A 21075-nucleotide genomic window follows, 5' to 3' on the forward strand; every position below is an offset into this window, starting at 1 on the left:
GACTTAATTATGCAGATAAAACCTCACTAGAATTTTCTTTTAGGTATATGCTTGCCAGTTTAGCAAACAAAAATAAGGGCTCACTCAGCTAAATTTGCAGATACACAGCTATCCTAAAAAAGTATTTACTGTTTACCTGAAATCCAAATTTAAGGGGATGTCTTATATTTCTATTTGGGTGAGGGTCTCTATAAATATCCCTGTTCTGATAAGATGTATCAAGTAAAAAAGCTGAGAAGTCAATTCAATAATGCTGAGGAAAAAAAAGAAAAATTACTTCCAGTGAATTACAAAAAAGAAAGGTTTGAAATTAATGGATTATATGAATATTAAGTCTTACAGTACATTAAACCATAAAACTGGTTGGTGTATGACACTAAATTAACTTTATACTGCTCACCATTTCCTGTGGCACAGAACTAAGGAACTGAAGGATATCTGGCACAGTACTTTACATATGATGTATGTTTAATAAATATCTATTCATTGATGATCCAGATGATGCGGGCCAAGCCTGCTCACTTTACATTAAAAAAAAAATCGGAATAGTTTGGATTCCAGCAGGAAAGCAGCTGGCTTGATGACCAAATAATTAAGGTAATAATGCAGGACTATCTTCTCCTTGAATGAACTGAGGTAGTAAAGAGAAATCACATTTACAGAACATAATAAAGGAAAGGTCTTGAAAATTCTGGTGCAACAAGCATGCTCACAGGCAGACCCGAGCCAAAGGAAATAACACCAGTGTTAATTCAGGTTGCGTGGAAGTGAATGAAAATGCTAGCATTCATGCAGCTTGTTGGAATGGTGGATCCTTTTGATTTAAATCAAAGTATTCTATAAAGAAAAGAATTTTACTGAGAAAGCTGCTGTGGGGTTCGTGAAGCCATGTAATATATTTTTTATTCATCAAGCCCCATCTCCTTGCCAAATGCTTACTAGATATACTAAGAAACAGATTTTTTTTCTTAAAGGTAGTTTTAACAAATAGGGTTTGTTGGAAGTAAAAATCACTGACCTAGTAAAGGAAAAAAATTCTACATACATCACGTTTCTAAAATCTGCCTACCTCTGTTCTCAAATACACAAATCAAATATACCCCAACATGAAAGAAAAAAACTTCCAGTTGTCTTGGATTATCACTAAATATTTCCTAAAATCATTTAGAATAGAGTGTACTTTAAAAAAAAAATTTTGCTACTTTATCTTAATGGTTTAGAAATAGTCTTCATCTAGACTAAGGTCATCACAACCAATTTGCAAATAATAAATAACAAAAATGATTTAGTACCATAGTTCTCAACCTTTACACCATGCTCCAGTTTCTTACAAAGGCAACAAAGTCCTATTAGTAACACTCCTCATTAGAAGCAAGCACTCTCCCCCCACCACCTGCACCCCACCCGAGCCCTCCCTATACACCTTACCCATTATGGGGCATATACTAGTAATAAAGTTGTTAGGGACAACTATTCTCTCTCTCTCTCTTTTTTTAAGGTTTTATTTATTTATTTGAGAAAGAGCAGAGAGAAAGAGAGAGAGCACATGAGCAGTGGGGAAGGGCAGAAAGAGAGGGAGAAGCAGACTCCCTGCTGAGCCAGGAGCCCGATGTGGGACTGGATCCTAGTACCCTGAGATCATGACCAGAGCTGAAGGCAGAGGCTTAACTGACTGAGCCACCCAGACACCCCCTTGCTATTTTCTAAGACTATGTAAAATCTTTGGCTGCAGCTTTAATTCTGTGAATGGTTGAATTACTACTATAGTATGGTGGGAAAGGGTCAAAATGCAACAAACTAAATTTCTACCAACATAAACATTTATGTCACCAGTAAAGAAGTCCATTGCTGCTCTCATCCTGGTATGTCATTTCGGCACTTTTGAACCAGGAAAAATTAAAACTTGTAGGAATTTTAATTTTTTTCAAGACTCAGTCTGTATTTTAGGCGAATGAAGGAAAAACAGAGAAAAGATAATGCAAACAGAAGAGGGAAAGAAATACAGTCGTTAAATGAATTAGTCCTTTACCCAAGAACTCTGAACAGAAATTTACAAAATTAGAAAGTCTGGGTTATTACACACTGTAGGTAAGGAAATCCTATACCAAAAAAAGCTTATTTTGAAATAAAGTTAAATTCAATAAAGCCCTGCTTTCTATTAATCAAAGTGAAAGAGCTAAAATTCATTAATGGGGAGAGAGAACAGGAAATCCTTTATTAATTCAGTGGGAAATACCTATTGGTAGTCAAGGAACTGTGTTGGGTTTTCTCCCCCTCTTGACTCAATGGTGCTAAAGATTTCAAGGAAGTAATTTGTGAAAAGCACATGGCCCAGTGTGCAATTTCAAAACTTAGGTGTTACAGTATGATGAATTAATCACTCACTCTCTTTAATTTTTTAAAACATCTTTCTCAAGATTATTGTAAAGCAGCTAATGTGAACAATTTAAGCAGGTTGGAGAAGCAATCTGTAAGGCTATGGACGTGTGTGTGTGTGTGAGAGAGAGAGAGAGAGAGAGAGAGATATAAGGACCCATGAAATCCAACATCTCACAAAGAAACTGAAGATGCCGCTATCAAAAGAGATACAGGAACATATTTATTCAAAAGAGGCCACCAAATTTCTAAACATTTTTCTTTTTATAGAGAACACATGATTCTGACATTTGGTTATTTTTTTAGCAGCACATTTTATTATTATTATTATTATTATTATTATTATTATTATTATTTGAGATAGTGTGAGAGAGTTCACATGTGCGCACAGGAGTGGAGAGGGGAAGAAAGAGAGGAAGAGAGAGAATCCTAAGCAGGCTCCACACCCAGGGCAGAGCCCCATGCAGGGCTGGATCTCATGACCCTGAGATCATGACCTGAGCTGAAATCAAAGAGTTGGACGCTTAACTGACTGAGCCACCGAGGTGCCTCACCAATTTTTTATTATTATTATTATTATTATTAAAGATTTTATTTATTTATTTGAGAGAGAGAGAATGAGAGAGAGCACATGAGAGGGGGGAGGGTCCGAGAGAGAAGCAGACTCCCTGCCGAGCAGGGAGCCCGATGCGGGACTCGATCCAGGGACTCCAGGATCATGACCTGAGCCGAAGGCAGTCACTTAACCAACTGAGCCACCCAGGTGCCCCCCAATATTATTTTTTTTTACAATATAATAACAGGTGGAGTATGTTTAGTGATACGATGAAATAATTCTATGAGATGTGTTCTCAGTAGTCTTACTGCTGTTCCGTACACATTCAGAGACGCACTAAAAAACCCAAGTCATTTCCTCCTTGTCCCACACATAGGACACCGTACCGTGTGAGGCAGCCAGGAAGACTGCTGTGTTTCACCTCTGAGCAGAAATAACTAGAGATATGATTTCAGGGTTTTCTGTGCAGGAGGAGAGAATGAAGCAACTAGTTGAAATGCCAAGGGCAAAAAGAGTGGGTGCTCTCACCCCACTGCCAACTCAAAAGCTAGAAGTCAATCCCCGTCATATTTGTCCTAATGAATGGGGGAAGACTGGGGTTTGTGCATCTGTGTGTACATATTTGGAGCTGTAGACCGATAAACCATTGAGGGGGAGAAGAGAGGTCAAGGTAGTAAGAGCAGTTAGAGAAAGTTAAGATTTGTGAATCTCCATAATTAATATCCCCAGAAACACAGGATTTCTAATGACACAGTAGGAAAAGCATAGGCTGATGTAACAGAAATGCCTTATTCCAGTTTGGTGAAAAATCACATCCCTCAGAAAGTCTCAGAAACAACCATTGGCTAGGGATAATTTATTTTGTTCGAGAAAGAAGAAATATTTCTCCCCCTCTCCACCCACCCGTTACACTACTAATGTAATATGCATGTGGAAGCTGGACAGGTAAAACAAACCGGTGACACAGTAAACTTTTATACTCACAAGGCTACCACAGTAGATAGATGATGGTAACACTTTGGAAAAACATGAGAGCGAATGAATGAAAAGTCCTTTGTTTAATTGACTGAACCACTCATTGCTTATCCATTGTTCAGTTTCTTACTTTTAACATACCATCATTTATTTGAAGGGCTTCATGTACTTTATCTTTAATTCTCAGGATAATCCTGCAAAGGAGGTATTATTCATCCTGTATTACAGATAAGAACCCTAGGCAGCAGAGATGCTGAACTCTATACCACTGAAGTTGCAGAGCCAGATCTGACCCATTACTGCCTCTGTGACTCCTGATGGGCTTGGGACGTAAGTTCTGGTACCTATTACCTAGCAAAGCCAACACTTACCCAGGGAAACAAGGATACTTAGGAAGTGTTATGGGCTGAATTGTGTCCCCCCACCCCCAAAATGCATACCTTGAAGCCTTAACCCCTGGTACTTCAGAACGTGACTGTGTTTGGAGATGGAGCCTTTAAAGAGGCTGATTAAGTTAAAATGAGACCACTAGAGAGGGCCCTAATCCAGTCTGCTTGGTGTCCTTAGAACAAGAAGAAATCTGGATGCACAGAGACGCCAGGGGTGTGTGCCCACTGAAAGACCATCTGAGGACATAACAAGAGGGCAGCCATCTACAAGCCAGGAAAAGTCCTCAGAATGAAACCACCCTGATGGTGGACTTCCAGCCTCTGGAACTGAGAGAAAATAAACTTCTGATTTAAGCCACCCAGTCGTGGTATTTTGTTATGACAGCCCTAGGAAATGAATATAGGAAGAGAGAAGAAATCACCACATGTAACACATGTGGCAGTGTAACACACATACACTGCCAAAGGAACCGCAGCTCATCTGTTGTTCAAAACCGGACCGAGTTGTTGCAGATTTTGGCCTTGTTAATGAAACAGGAGAGTTCCATCCCTGGAGGCACCAAAGGATCGTGGCCTTGCCTGCCAGGCACACCCCTTCCAGGATATTCCCCTCCTACCACCCTATCTACCTCTTTTCTCTCACACACAGAAACATGGCTGAAATGTCCCCACAACGCCAACACACACACCCTAACAAACAAGGTACATGATGAATTAAAAGCATTTCAAGGCATGGCCCAGTGTTGTTACCTCAGACCTTGCTAGGATAACATGACATTTATAAAAATACAACCCACTGGATATTTGGCACAGCTTGGGAATGAAGAATATGTCCACTAAAGAGCCAATACCCCAGGCTGTCAAAAAAATCTCAAGCCAAGATTTCTTTTATAAACATTACCTATCTTTTAAAATTCTACATTCTAGGAAGTAAAGAAAATGTCTGCTTATTTTCCAAGTCTCTTTTTGCCTAAATGTAAGAACCATAAGCCATACATAAGAAGATATTAACTGCTTAGTAGTAAGGCACACCGGCGGAACAGCTCTGTGCGTCCGGCAAAAAGCCGCAACACTTGCAGCCGTGGCCCTGGGTCACCCTCGCCCCCAACACACACCTACGCAGAGCTCCCACTCTAACACTGGCCACCTCCAATCCTGATGCACACTGAAAGGACGTATTTACATATTATTTTTTCAGATACCAGCCAACTAATGTTCCCGTTCACTCTCTCACCCACCTTGGACCATACAAAATTTAACATCTGGGAGGATAAATGCAGCCTCAAATGCATATGACAAGGGCGAGCCGTCATCGACGAATTCTCCTCAAGCAAAGAGGGTTTGCCAGCTTCGCTCTGAGGTCCGGGCCCTGAAAGGCCAACTGTGGTATGTTTCAGTTTCCATCAGGCCTGGTGCTTGCTGGCCGCTGCTATGTTCAGTCAGAACCCCATGGCCCAACTGTCCTATAAACATCGCACCCTTCTGCTAAGAGCTGCTCTGCTCACCTAGCCTTGCTCCTTGGAGCCGAGGATACGCTGGAGCCTGAATGTTAACTAACACTTGGAGCACAGCTGACCCATCTCTTCTCCAGGGCAGCGACTGCTCAGAAAAAATATGCACATTCACATGAACCTAACAAGAACAGGAAGAAAAGTCCAGATTTTCCTCACCATGTGCCACCCAGCCATGTTTACACTGATCGCAAGTCCTCAGGTTAATCTTCCCTGGCTGAAAACATTCACACGTGCAGTTTACCAGTGTGCAACGGATGGCCTGAAAAATAAAGGAGGAAAAAAAAAGGATCAGCATCTGTTCAAAGGTACTGTGTTTCTTCACCATTTTAATAAATAACATCCACTTCCATTTTTAAAGGCTTTATGTTGGTAGGGGCCTGGAGAGTTTTAAAAATAAATTTGGATCAAAATCTCTTACAAAAAAATGTAAGAAAACAAAGCTCATTCACTAACAGAATGTTTTGTGTCGTTCATATTTAACCTTTAAATTAGAAACGTAGACCAAGCAGAATAAGAATAAAGGATTACATATTCTACAAGATGCTTGATTTGTAATGCTAGGGATCCCAAACAGAAAAAAATACTGCTGCTACTATATATTCCCATTTAAGTTTATCCACTTGGCAATAGCACAGAAAAATACATTCTAATACAATAATGCTCAGGTGAAATGTTGGTGAAAGTAAAACATGACATACAGATATTATTATTAGAATATTACTTTCCTTCTGCTGAGTTTCACTTAAATGCTTTGCTAATCTATCAGATACACTTTGAAAGACACTCCTGTCGGCCCAATAAAATCTAGCATAGTTCTGGTATTATTTATCTACTTCTCAATTCCTTGCTTTTTCCCTTTTGATGTATTAATTTCATTTTCATTCCTATTTTGAAAAATACAAAACAACCTTCCTTTAATTTTTTTTTTTTTAAAGTATGCTCCCAGTGTGGAGCCCAAAGTGGGGCTTGAACTCACAACCTTGAGATCAAGACCTGAACTGAAATCAAGAGTCAAAGGAGGCTTAACCAACTGAGCCACCCAGGCACCCTCTTTTCTTTTACGTTAATGGTGATGTTGAGAAAATAAGTTTAAATTTGTTTTTAGATTAGAATAGGAAAAGCCATTTGTGTAAACATCTTATATCTATAACAACCCAACTGTATCTTAGAAAACTGGAAAACACACTCAAAAATCTTTCATTTCTTTACAGGTACTTTAAAAAATCATCTCACCGGTTTATATTATAAAGTGAATCCACAGAAAATTAGCATAAATGAAGTGTAACTTTTTATGGATAAAAACCTATGCTTAAAACTTGCTAAAGCTGACCTATGCTCCTAGACTACAGTTAATAAATTTATCTCATACATTTAGTTCTAATTTGCATGGAAATTCCAAAGACAGAAGGGATTTAGTCTGATCATTCACAGATTAACAATCTACGGTAACTACCTGAACTGCCAGGAAAAGATCTCTCTACAGCTTTAGATGCAATCAATGCTTACTGATTTGGGGTGCTGGGGGGCAGGGGGGTTGTTGGAGGAGAGGCATGGAACTACCTGAAATTACAGTTCTATAACTGAAAGCTATGCTCACTTACACAACTTCCAGATGCTCATATTCCTGGAACCATTTGGATTTTTATATGAACTGTCTCACTTTTAACAGACAGTATTTTAGATATTGTTAACACAGTTGGGCCAAATTATATTTACAGAGAATAAGACTGGACAGAGTTTTTACTGGTCCCTATGCTTTGGATCAGGCAACTTAGAAGTATTTCTCTTTTCATTAATGAACATCAATCTATAGGTCCCAGTTCGGTTTGCAATGAGAGTCCTCACTATAGACTCCTTTCTTAGTTCACCTCCACCTCTAATTTGCTGCTCCATTACCACTAGGGAAACAAGCAATTGTATAATCTGCCTGATATTTCAGGGTCTGTCTTCCAATGTCAACAGTCCAATTACATATTAGCCAGACTGTAAAACTCTGCTGTATGCAATGGTGACTGGAAGAACGAGTAATAAGAATAGGGATACCAAAGGAAGAAATGCTGACTAAGCAAGAATAACATATGCATTTGTAGGTTACAGGGGGAAATATTTCTCCTGAAATTTCTTATTTCCACTTCAATAGTTTACTGACCGAGCAATATATCAGAACATAACAGGTTAGAAACAGCTTATTTAAATATCATGTTCATTAGTTAATGAACTCACAATTTGATTGTAATATGGTCAAAAAACCCAAACCCAAACAAAACGGTTTAGAGGGCAGTGTTTCTACTAAAAACAAGGTACTTTACAAACTATCTAATTATAAATTCAGATACGGCAACCACACTGACATTAAAATATTCATGTAATCTGAACTGTAATAACACAAGCTTTCATAACTCCCCCCCCACAAAAAAATCACCTCTGCTTTACCAAAATTTAAAAATTCCCAATAAAAAGATATGATTTCTCAAGGACTATATGTTAACTCCAGCACAAGAGACATACATATTTTCAGTCATTAATTTGATAACATTCAGTTATTTTACAAAAATAGCCTAATTTTACATTGTGTTTAAAGCACACTTTTCTCAGTTTTAATTATAGCTATATTCAGGACAGAACAAATTAAAAGACTGTAGATTTGCTTTATTTTTATGTATAATTATTTATTCACTAGTTGACTCATTCATTTACTCTGAACTACTCTATGATTTAAATATTTTCTCTACCTAAATAACTTTATACATCTGGCACACTTGGGAATTAAACTTTTCAGATCATCATCCTTTTTTATGAATTCTACTCTTTTTGTACCTAAACACACAAACATTGGAACACCTCAACTCCTTTTGTATATAAACACTTAAACACTGGAATATCCATTTTGTATTTCTATGAATTCCAGAAGGTCTATTTGTTTTAAATTCAGATTTTTATAGACTACAATTGTTCCTTAAGGGAATTATATATATTTAAACAATATGGTCTAAATAAATATTTTGAATAAGAGACTATTGTGGCTTCAAAGGAAGTTTTATTCTAAATAACATTTTTGAAACAGCATAAAACTCTGACATACTATTTATTCACAACAAAACAGAACCAATGTGATCATTTGCCAACTCACCCACACTTAAAGAAAATAAATTATCATAAAATTATCAAAGGCAGTTAAGCCTCAAAAATGTACATGCTATACAAGGACACAGCTGGGAAGAGTAGAAATGGATAAACTTTCATTTTTTGTAAGCACATTAACTTCTTCCTTCATTCAGCTAAGATATAAGTTCCTCCCACTCACTGCTGGGCACTCTCAACTACAGAAAATCCAGAGATGATGAGGAAGTGGCAGAAAGGGGATACCAGGAAAAGAACAGACAGTTTAGTCAGACTGCTCCCCCCTGTATTTGCAGGGATCCTCATGCAGGTCTAGCTGTCTCATATTATCAGCCCCTCCGTGCCTCTTCAACAGTGCTCGGTAATTCTTTCCTCAATTCTGACATGATCAGCATTGCCAAATCCCCCAGAACAATAACAATAATGAATTTTTTTTAAATCTGGCTACTTATTAAAAGTAATTATTCCTTCTGCTTACCTTTACCATGGATTTCTTGAAACAAAAATCCATGCACCCACTGCTTTTAACTTCTGCACCACCACCTACATTTTAATTTTGCAATCTGGATTCTGTCCCACACGTTTCTGAAACTTTCTCCAAAAGGAATGTTCTCATTAATTTTGGTCCCTTTCTCTAGTCTCCTGGTCTTCCCAGACCTCGATGCAGCTTACGGCACTCTCTCCTTCATTCCTGGGCTGTAGAGACCAACTATCCTAGTTTTTCTGGCAGCGACGTCTCTCTCTCCACTGTAAATAAATACAGGTGTTTCCCACGCCAGGCTCTCATTTTTTAATTTGGCAATTTTATCCCCTCCTACAGCTTCAAATATTATCACTACACAAAACCATCATTTTGGAGCCAAGTACTGTGTTAAGTGGCTGGAAACGGATGGCAGAGTCCCTGCGCTCAGGGACCTGACAGAGTTTGTGGGCAGTGGGTGTAGAGAAACGACCCTAAAAGAACAGAAGGACGCCCTCACATGGGCGGGAGAAATACCATCTCTCCTTTTTTATTCCTCTGTCTTTTCTTCTTCCAAAGGTAGGATTTTAAAATTTATAACAGTAACCTATTACCCATTATCATTAATAATCACTAGATTTACTGGATATTTGCATTTTGCACTCACTATGTTAAATATTTTATAAATATTAGCTCTTAATCGTCAGAAAATACCATGAGGTTAGTACTATTATTACCTTTATTTCACAAATGAGGAAAATGAGGTGGAGATAATTCAGTACCCTGCCTAAAGCCATTGAACTAATAAAGTCATAGGAATCAAACCCAAGTCTGTGTAAACTCTCCATCTGACTGACTGAGAATTTCAGTTGTAATCCCATTTACAGTCAGACAGTCATGGGGCAGAGCCCCTCAACCTGCCCCACCACCATTCAACCCCCATTGTACATGGTTAACTCATGCCCATCTTCCCCATTTCAACTCCAATATTACTGCCATGCCCCAGGGCAGTTGTCTTCATCTCCTGGTCAAGTTCCCCATTAGTTTCCTGTTTCACAAGGGGTCTTTCTGTCCTAGCACGTATCATGGATGTGAAGATTTATCTGTAACTTATCTTTATTTATCTATTATACATAAATGTATTTATACATCTGTGTGATTATTTGATTAATGTCTGTCTTTCCCTCTAGAATTTAAGCTTCATGAGGGCAGGGCAACACATTTGTGGTGCTTACAGTGTATACTGGCAAATAACAGGTACTCAAAAGGCACTTGAAGAAATACATGATCCTCTGAGCCTCTTTCCTCATCACTAACAGTAGCAGTAATATCACAAGAGAGTCAAAGGCTTAAATGAAATAATGACTATAAAGCACACAGCACTGTGCCAAGTAATGGGAAAAGCTCAATAAATGGAAACCATTTATGACCCAAGAAACTTTCCACATATTATATTTGAGTATTTTCCCCTTATGAGTCTTCCCCATGTACTATTTTCCTAACACTTTATAAAATGTTTAATACATATGTAGCCGTAATGAATAAATGAACACTCTGACATATATGATGCCATATTATGTATACTATAATCCTCTAAGATAGATATGACAGGGATTAGTATTTGTTTTTAATATTAGGATTTGGAAATGTTTATATGGATATTACATGGCTCTTAAATGACAGGGTGGATTTCCCAATTATTAATCAGTTTATTTCCACTCTCTAGAGAGGAAGGAAGAAAACATACAATTAAACCAGTAAATTATAAATACTGACATTCAAAAGTATATCTAAAATAAAGTCAATTAAGAATAAAAATATTTAATCAAGGTTCAATCAGTAAAACTTTTATGTTTGAATATTAAATAAGAGTGCATTTGAAAGTATTCTGGATGAGTTCCAAAGCTCTATTCAAGTAAGATTCTGTTATCACTAAAACTGAAGTCTCTTTAGCTTTATTATAGTCATAGCTGGCTTGAACTCTGCAAGTATATGTGAACTGCACATCAATCTTCTCACTAAGTGACATTTCCCAGGAAAACACGATTGTTGCTTCAGCTAATATTTAGTGTGCCTCACAAAAGAACTATAAACAAGTCTCATTAATGAATCTATTAGCTGTTTCTTGTCTGGGAACACTTATACAAGTTACATATTAATACAAAATAACAAAAGGCAAAATAAGGCCACGGGGCAATTAGAACCATAAAACATATATTCTGAAGGAGCAATCATAGGAAGGAAAAAAAAAAAAAAGAAAAATTTAAATTCTAGGTTTTGTCTTTCCCTAAGAAAAACTATCTGCCAGGAGCTCCCTTCAAGTGTTTATTAACCCTGGCTAAATCCCCCATATATAACTAAAAATCTTTATTAAATCGCTTTTCCCTTGTTCATTTTTGGGTAGGATATCAAGATTTATAACCTAGACTATGAAACTGTATTTGAATCATTTTTAATGTTTAATAGATAAGTACCTGGCCTACATTAAAACTGAACTATAGAAAAAGCTGATTATTAATATAGTATCCATTCTGTCCCATCAGTTTCTTCTGTAAACTTAGGTAGATTCTAGGTGTATAAATTAATTGGCTATGATGGTTATAAGTGACAAGGCTCACCTTTTTTATTTTTAGCAAGAACAAATTTCTTAATGAATTGAATTTCCTACTTTGGAAGTCACATGTAGATATCATAAATATGTAAAATTGGCCAACCCTCCATGAGGATATAAAATAGTCTATGTTATAATGAATTCTTATTAAGTCATCACTACATATGTTATTCATCTCCGAACACAGACACAAGTCCAAAAAGGAAAGATATACATGGTGTCAGAGATCAAATGAACCACTTTATTGGGTAGGAAAATCGTCCTTGAAATACTTCGGTCTTAAAAAAATAAAAAATAAAAATCTGAAATAGAAAATTATCTGTTAATGAATCTGGAAGCTAAGTATTCCAATACTGTCACAGATTACATGGTAGTAATTACAAAGTAACAGTTACCAAGCAATTTGGATGAAGAGAATGGCCAAAGAGATGCACAGAGATTAATGGGACTTCCACATATTTATACATCTTGTATACGAAAACCTAAGACAGTACTTCAAAAAACTGTCACGAAGATTCTAAAGAATTCAAATGGCAGTAAGGTGACTAAGTCAGGAAATACCTCCCCGTGTAAATTTTTTTTAATTTTATTATGTTATGTTAATCACCATACATCATTAGTGTTTTTTATTTTTTTATTATGTTAATCACCATACATTACATCACTAGTTTTTGATGCAGTGTTCCATGATTCATTGTTTGCGTATAACACCCAGTGCTCCATTCAGTACATGCCCTCCTTAATACCCATCACCAGGCTAAGCCATCCCCCACTCCCCTCCCCTCTAGAACCCTCAGTTTGTTTCTCAGAGTCCATAGTCTCTCATGGTTCGTCTCCCCCTCTGACTCCCCCCCTTCATTCTTCCCCTCCTGCTATCTTCTTCTTCTTTTTTTTTTTTTAACATATAATATATTATTTGTTTCAGAGGTACAGGTCTGTGATTCAACGGTCTTACACAATTCATTTCAGGTAAGTGTTTCCCTTCCCATTTTTCACATGGCTGATACATAAAGCTAATGGAAAAGAAACAACTTCCAAACTAAGTGCTCTGAGTGTTACCTAAGACTTGGAAAATCTCTATGACATTGCCTTTGTAGAGCTCCTCAATATCCTAAATTTGGCCAACACACAATGCAGCCTAAGCAAACAAAACTCAATTTTTTGGAATGGTGGACAGCTTCTGAGTCAACTTGAACTAGGCAGAAGCACAAGAAACTTACTTTTACTTGATTAAAAATCTCAGACATGATTAAAGCAAAGGTATGTCCCCCTGTTGTGCTACAGGGTTTTGCAATCAGGTGTTGAAATAAGACAAGACGGCATGAGTTGGACATAGAACACTGACCAAAAGATCCATGGTTTTAACTGTCCTACAAAGAAGATTTATAACAATCTAAAAGTCTTATCTAACTCTAACTATGAGACTATTTTTTAAAAGATTTTATTCACTTATTTCAGAGAGAGAGAGCACAAGAGAGAGAACAGAGGGACAGGGACTCGATCTCAGGACCCTGGGATCATGATCTGAGCTGAAGGCAGACGCTTAACCAACTAAGCCACCCAGGCACCCCAACTGTGAAACTATTAATATAAATCTATAGTTGTAATAAGGTGGGTATGTTTTCAGTATTCATACAAAAAAAATACAAATCTGAGTTTCAATGGGCAATGTTCACAGAGTTCACAAAAAGTAATTATCAGTGATTATAAAATATACTATAAAAGTTAAGGGTCCACAGAGTGTTAAACTGCATGTAAATACCACTACTCATAACAGTAATAATAGCAAATGAGAAACAATGAAGTTATTCTGTCTGCTTAACAAAATCCACTCAAAATTTCACAATGTGAAATTAGAGCAAAAGTATCTATCTTATTTGGTGGTAAGATAAATTTGAGATTGAAAAATAAATTAACCCTTCAATAACAGGTTCCTTCAAATTTGTCTAAATGTTTTTAACGTCATATGAAGAAATAGCAACTTGATGAAAACGATCATTTTGTTGTACCTAGGCGCTCTGAAATTTCTTAGTGTCTTCAACAATCAGATTTTGTGGCTGAATCAGAGGATTTGAAGACACAAGTTAAGGCCAGACTCACTGCAAGGGCCAGATGTCATTGATGTAAACATGGTCAAGATGAAAAGCTGGACAATTCAAAGATGGTCAAACAAGTCACCATGAGAATAAAACTATTGATCAAGGAATATATCATCTTCATAATAAACACTTCTCTAACATAACTGAAAGAGATTCACTGGGGAAAAGTGGCCTTTCAAAACCATTTACTGTTAAAAGTCCAGAGATTTTAAACCTTATTTTGAGTTTCTCTTAAAAGCTATGATCCTTCCATCAACTGGTGAATGGATAAAAAAATATGGCACATTCCAAATGATGGAATATTATTTGGCCATAAAAAGGAATGAACTACTGATATATAGTACAACATGGGTGAACCCTGAAAACATTATGTGAAGTAAAAAAAAAAGCAAAACAAAACAAAACCTAGTTACAAAAGAACACATATATAGGATTCCATTCATATGAAATGTTCAGAACATAAAAATCCATAAAGACAGAATGTAGTTAGTGGTTTACTTAGGGCTTGCAGGGGTAGCTAAAGGATTTCTTTTTGGGGTGATGAAAATGTTCCAAAAATGACTATGATGATGGTTACATGCAACTATGAATATATTAAAATCTACTGAATTGTACACTATAAATGATAGAATATATGATGTATGAACTCTATCTCAATAAAGCTGTTTAAAAGGGGCAAGGGACAAAACTCACTGCAAAAGCTGGTTTCTACTGGTGGCATTAAATTACTTAACTCATAAGATAGCATTCCCCCGGGATACATAATGTAGCATAATATCCTTCTTTAACCTAGTAGGTCTTCAGTATGCGAATGTTAAATAAGTGAATAAACAGAAGGCAAACAAAAAAAATTTTCCTGGTACCTAAATTTGAAAATCCCTTCTACTTTGAAAATATTAAAGCCTAATATATCCATCTAAAAATTGGCAATTATTTTCTAAGTCCATTGCCATTTTTCCTTCAGGGAAATCTAGGACATTCTTCAACAAATTAGGGGGAAGGTGGCTCTCAGTTATGCTCAGCATAATAATATCAAGATACTTAAACAACTAAGAGAATTTGTTAAAAATTGACAGTAATGGGGGTGCCTGGGTGGCTCAGTCAGTTAAGTGTCTGACTTTGGCTAAGGTCATGATCTCAGGATCCTGGGATCGAGCCCTGTGTAGGGCTCTGCACTCAGTGGGGAGTCTGCTCTCTGTCCCTCTGTCCCTGTTCCTACTCATGCTCCCTTGCTCTCTCTCAAATAAATAAAATCTTTAAAACAAATTGACAATGATGAATTCTGTCATGCATACTAGCAAAAACATTCCTCAATTTACTGCAATGAAAAAGTTACTTCTACAAAAGTCAGGTTTTGGTTTAGCGGGAGGGAACAAAGAAGGAAAACCATAAGCTCCTGAGTAAATGTTTATACATGAGTGTGAATGTTTCTATGACTATGTGTGAATACATAAACACAAACAGGGAGAAAGAGACATATACACAGGCACATAAATTTTCACAGACATGGGTCCAATGAGCATCTGTAGTCATTACCTTACGACCACAACCTACTATCAATCGACATGAGGAAGACCCCATTTAAATAATTTAGGAGTTCAGAGCAAAAATCAACAGCGGGATATAGCCAATTATATAAGGAAAATATCCATGCTTCTATGGCATCAAAGCATATTCAGGCTTTGGAGTGCATGTGTTACTTTTTTTTTCCTTCAATTAAATTAGGCCTATGGTAATACAAGCTATTTTGTTAGGCAATTAGTAATATTAGAGAAACAGGAAATGAAAAGGCATTTCAATTTGGGCAGAAACATTTTATTTTCTTACCTAACAGTTAACGATTAAGATATTCCATTTATTGCCTGTATGCTCACAAATTTTACAGACTACTCACACAGGCAGCTGTGATAATTAGAAAGGAAATACTCTTTCAGTGAACATACCTATCATCTAATTGAAAATAAGGGGTTAGCTCATCACACAAAATAACCCATTTTAACTAAACTCAGTGTACGTTTACCGGAATACCATAACTTTATATAAGGAGCCAAAGCACCTCTGATATCATATGAATGCTAAGTAATACTCATCTCATTTCACCTTAATGTTGAATCAGCAATTTTGTATTCCATTGATATACATTTTATTCATTTTCACTAATGCAATTTGAAAGGTGGTAATGTGATTACATTTCTCTGTGGCATTCATGAAAACAATTACTAATATAATATGATAGGGAAGACATTAATAAGGAAGGGATTTATAATGAGATGCAAGAAGATTTATAAACCTTTAAGCACTTTACAAAGAAATACTCCTCATTAGGCAAGAAGCAAGACAAGATAAAGCCTTAAGTTCCAGTATTTCTGGAGCAGCTACAATCCTGGGAAGAACGATATGCATGATGATCTCATATTTTGGTGACCAAGCAGAGAGGTGCAGGAATAACCCAAGACTTGTCCCAAGTTGTGCCCAAATGTAAGACATTATCCTAACTTGATGACGCCTCTCCTTTCCAGACAGCATGGGAAGGACTCCTTTAAGGGAGGAGTACCTCTAAATCTTGATCCTCTGCAAAAGGAGCTAGCCACATTATTTCAAATGCCAGAGCACAGTAATCAATCCACTTACCAAGCAAGAGCATAAGGTGGGTGACCTTTTAACTAAATTTACTCCTCTAGGCTTGTGAAAAGAATTTATTCCAGGGAAGCAACAAGGGAGACAAGTTGTTGCATTTTAGAATGTATCATTTCAGATGACAACTCTGATTACCCAGGCCAATTGAGGCAGCCTTTGTGAGACTAATAATATCCACGTTTGTTCAGTGCTATGAAGCCTGCATAATACTTCAAATACATTCTCGTATTTAATCATCAGAATCTCCCAAATTAGAGATTTTTCAAACAGCAGAAAATGAGGCTCTGAGATGTCCTTAAATGGCCACCGTTAGTAATCCTGGGCTCCTTCCACTCTGCCTGTGTATGAAAGGCAAGAAGCTAAATAATCCCCCTTGCTACCCTCCCTCCACAGTGAGATTTCCTCAGATATATATTTTTTCAGTTCCAACAGGAGTTTAAAACCGAGTAAGAGATGTGGACAAAACTACACTCAAAGGGAGAGGTGTGGGTAAAGGTTTAAGCAACTTGAAAAGGTGGGGCAAACAACAAAGTAAGCAGTTAATTTATATTAGGATTTTCCATAAAGTGGTACATTTTAGACAGAGAAAGTAACTCTGAACAGCTTTCTATGGAGTCTTTAAATGATTATATTAAGAAAAGCCAAAATCTGAAAAAAATGACACAAGGCATCCCTAAGAACACATGGTTCCTTTAATATCACCTTATTTCTACCTGCCTTGGGATTGCCCATTAGTAAGTAGCATATCTCAACAAACATTTTAATACTTTCCATTGTGCATATATAACTGTACATCACAATCATGTCTGATTATGAAAGACTATGTTTCTTTGCCCAAGAGCAGATATCACCTCAGGAATCATACCTATTACAAATAATAATAATGATATGATGAACAGTCTACATGCCCTCTTATACGTTATTTATGTTAGGTCACAGATTCCCTAGGGGTCCGTGCTGAGACCTGGACTGGCTTCATTAGAGCCTCATATAAATCACTAAAGGCACATCTTGATTTTACCACTGGCTAGAGTTGCCAGAATTTTTCAAGTGAAACCTCGCAGGTAATACATTTTTTAAAAACACAAATACAATGTTATCATTTCTTCTAAAAGGTTGTTGTCTCAAATTCAAAGGGCTACATTCAGATGCTCAGAGAAATCTCACAAATTTCTAAGGAATCTATAAGTATCTGAGGGTAAAATGTGCCCTAGAGTATTGAAAAAAACATTATTCTCTTTTTTTCTTGTAAGGATTAGTTGGTTAAAAAGACAAAGAGAGACATATAGAGAAAGATGGCAAAAAACAGACCATCTAGCCGCTAACAAATGCTTCAACTTCACTGAGCAAACAGAAACCTTTGCAATGGTTGTCAGGAACTCGGAGCTAACTCTTGAAAATTAAGAAATAAATAGAAAGCCTTGTGGGGAAAAAAAGGGAGTCTTCCAGAACAATGTTAATGTCATCTTGGGCATGTGGACTGGGTTCACATGTGTGTCAGCTGAATCAACATAATGGCCTATAACAGCTTCGAAGCAGCTAATATGGTCCATTGGGTCAATAATCCGTGAACTAAGAAGGATTTACTTGATAGACTATAAATGGTTCATAAGAACTCAAAAATCACTCCATCAGATCAAAAATCCAATTTTCATATGGTGCCCTTCTACGAATTAGCCAAAAGAAAGTAATAGCTCTAAAGGACTTCAAGGTCTATCAGTTAAAAATTTACTTTTTAAAGAACAGTGTATAGGAGGAAGAATTAAATGCATCTCTCTCTCTCTCTGGTGAACCAACTTATTTTAAGGGGAAAAATATATTTTATGATGGAAAGCTAATACACAACGGGAAATATTCATGGGCTTTTCACATTTTCCTATGGGTACTTGAATGTATGGATACAAACAAATGAAAGCATAAACATACGAATGTATCCTCCATCCCACCCCACCCCCAGGATATATCTCCACTTACCTGCATACATTATCACTAATTACAAAACACTATTTCTAGGATAGCAACATTTAAAGATGAAGGTTTATATTTTGTATTTGCTTCTTTGCATAGTTTGTGAGAGTCTGTAGTGTGAGGCACGTGGAGACATTTGAGATGGCATATGGATACTGGCAAATTCTTTCATCTTTCCGTATGGAAAAGTAGGCAAAAAAAATAAAAAACTACAAAAGGCAAACAGTAGGAACTACAATACGTTTTCCACATTTAAGAGAGAGAGGAGGGGGCTGGCTAAAACATATATAGCTGGTGTTTACAGATAACTTCAACTTCTGCCCACTCTAGACTACAGAGAAATACTAGCCTCATCTTGTATTTGTGAATTTCATTATGTATTCACACTAGGTGATAGTGGTTGCAGATTAATTTTCTTTAATGTAAGCCTATCTATGTGAATAAATGTATTTACTAAGTTTGTGGCAAGGAAGAAAAGCAGAGAAAAATGCTCCAAAAATATAACAGGCTGTAATTAGAGTTCTTAACAAGAAAGAATTCCTTTCCTAGGGAAGAAAATGCGATCTATCACTTCTCTCTCAAAATGCTATTAGCTTCTCTTCATCATAAGAACAACAAGAAGGAATCTTTTCTCTTTTCTTTTTACAGGAGTAACACTGAATAAAATAATAAATGTTTTTACATCAAAATGTATTAGCTATTGACATAAACTCAGTCCTCTTAACTTTTACATAAGAGAAAGAAAAATTCCAATAATTCTGAAATAGACAGATAAAACTTTTTTCTGTGGCCACGGCCATGTACTATTATATGTAACTGCTTATTTTTAAAAAGAGCCTTATTGGTGCTCTCAGAAGGATTTTCTTTTATACATAGCTTTATCCTATAATTTTGTCCCTGTTGGGCACGCTGCCTAAATTTAAACACAAACAGTCAAGCAATGAAGAAACATTAACACATTTACTGTGAACAAAAACTCCCAGTTGTACAGTGAAATTTTAATACATTTCAACTTATCTCTTTTAGTAATGGGGAGAGTACAAACCCTGCAGGAATTCGCTCTGCAAACTGGTAATTACAGTAGACTCACTTTTTTATAATGCATATGTATAGTCAGATACAAAAACCCTGGCTGCCCTTTTGATGTAGGTTACAATAGGAATGTTTTAAAAATTATGAAAATCTACAGCAATTCTAAAGGAATGCATTATTTCATGGAAAACTGTCCTTTAACTCTGTATATGGACACAAATAGACATATATTTAGATATTTGCTTTATACACCAGAAGGCACAAGTTTTATCAGCATGTGCTTTCATGTCATTTTCCCCATAATCTAAGTGTATAGAATAAATCCACTTTTTTTTTTTTACAAAGCTGGATGTGATTTTGAATATCATAATTCATCCCTCACATAAAGATGATATTCTTTCATCTGTCTGGTTTTCCTAGTTTTGGGGATTTAAATCTATATTTTTAGTTCTCACAGAATATCTTTATTACATAATTCAGGATTCCAAACCAATAATTTGTCTCTCAGCACAGGCAGACATAACCCCTTGACAAAAAAGACCCTTGTACATACCTGCACAGAACAAGAGCCATATACTCTATTATTAATACTAGTAGCACAGAAAGCTGACAGAAATGAAGTAAAATCTCTGTTACTATTCACATCACTTGCTAGACACTTTATATTTATCTGTCAATTTTTGGTTACATAATAACTTTCTTAGAGAAATTGAAATCTGAGAGAATGCTAAGAGGCTATCAATATAAAATTTACATTAAAATCATGTTTGTAAGTATTGGCATACTGGGGAAAAACAAAAGCAGAGAAAGCTTTTGAGTAGATATAACGTGAAATATTTTGTGAATTTCAAAATAAAGTAAATAAGTTGCTAAAATGTCTGTGACTGAATAACATCTACAAATTCCAGGGATATCTATCTGAAAATAGACACTATAAAAAAAAAAGAAAAGAAAATAGACACCATAAAATTCACACAATACATAAAACATATAGAATGCATTACCAAAATATGCAAGTTGTATAGAAATCATTTCCTGGTCATCCAAATTCAGATAAGAGTGACAAGAGGTAAACAGTCTCAGTCAGCTTGGCTGTGCAAGACTCCAGTAACCACTGTAAGAAACATTTTAGGTATTCCAGAAAAAAAGTATCTTATTTTGACAATGCATACCTAGCTCATCTTCTAGGCAATATTAGTAACATTCTAAATTTAGGTCTATCATTATAGAAAAGAATACTTTCTTCTCTACCATTACCATCTTTCTGCTCCCAAAGTCAACTTATACACACACACAGACACACACATACACATATGTACACACACAGGTACCTGAAAC

At 36.4% G+C, this 21075-nt stretch overlaps 1 protein-coding gene across 2 annotated transcripts in view; it reads right to left on the reverse strand.

Moving 5' to 3' along the window:
- The window catches only part of BNC2 (basonuclin 2), a 289825-nt gene that overhangs the window by 146988 nt on the left and 121762 nt on the right, over positions 1-21075 (reverse strand). For both annotated transcript variants that reach the window (XM_044920585.1, XM_021682435.2), the window contains one exon: positions 5967-6069. In XM_044920585.1, coding sequence (XP_044776520.1) covers positions 5967-6069 — 103 coding nt within the window. The remainder of the gene's footprint in view (positions 1-5966; positions 6070-21075) is intronic.

Source organism: Neomonachus schauinslandi, chromosome 13, assembly GCF_002201575.2.
Source record: "Neomonachus schauinslandi chromosome 13, ASM220157v2, whole genome shotgun sequence".
NCBI lineage: Eukaryota > Metazoa > Chordata > Mammalia > Carnivora > Phocidae > Neomonachus > Neomonachus schauinslandi.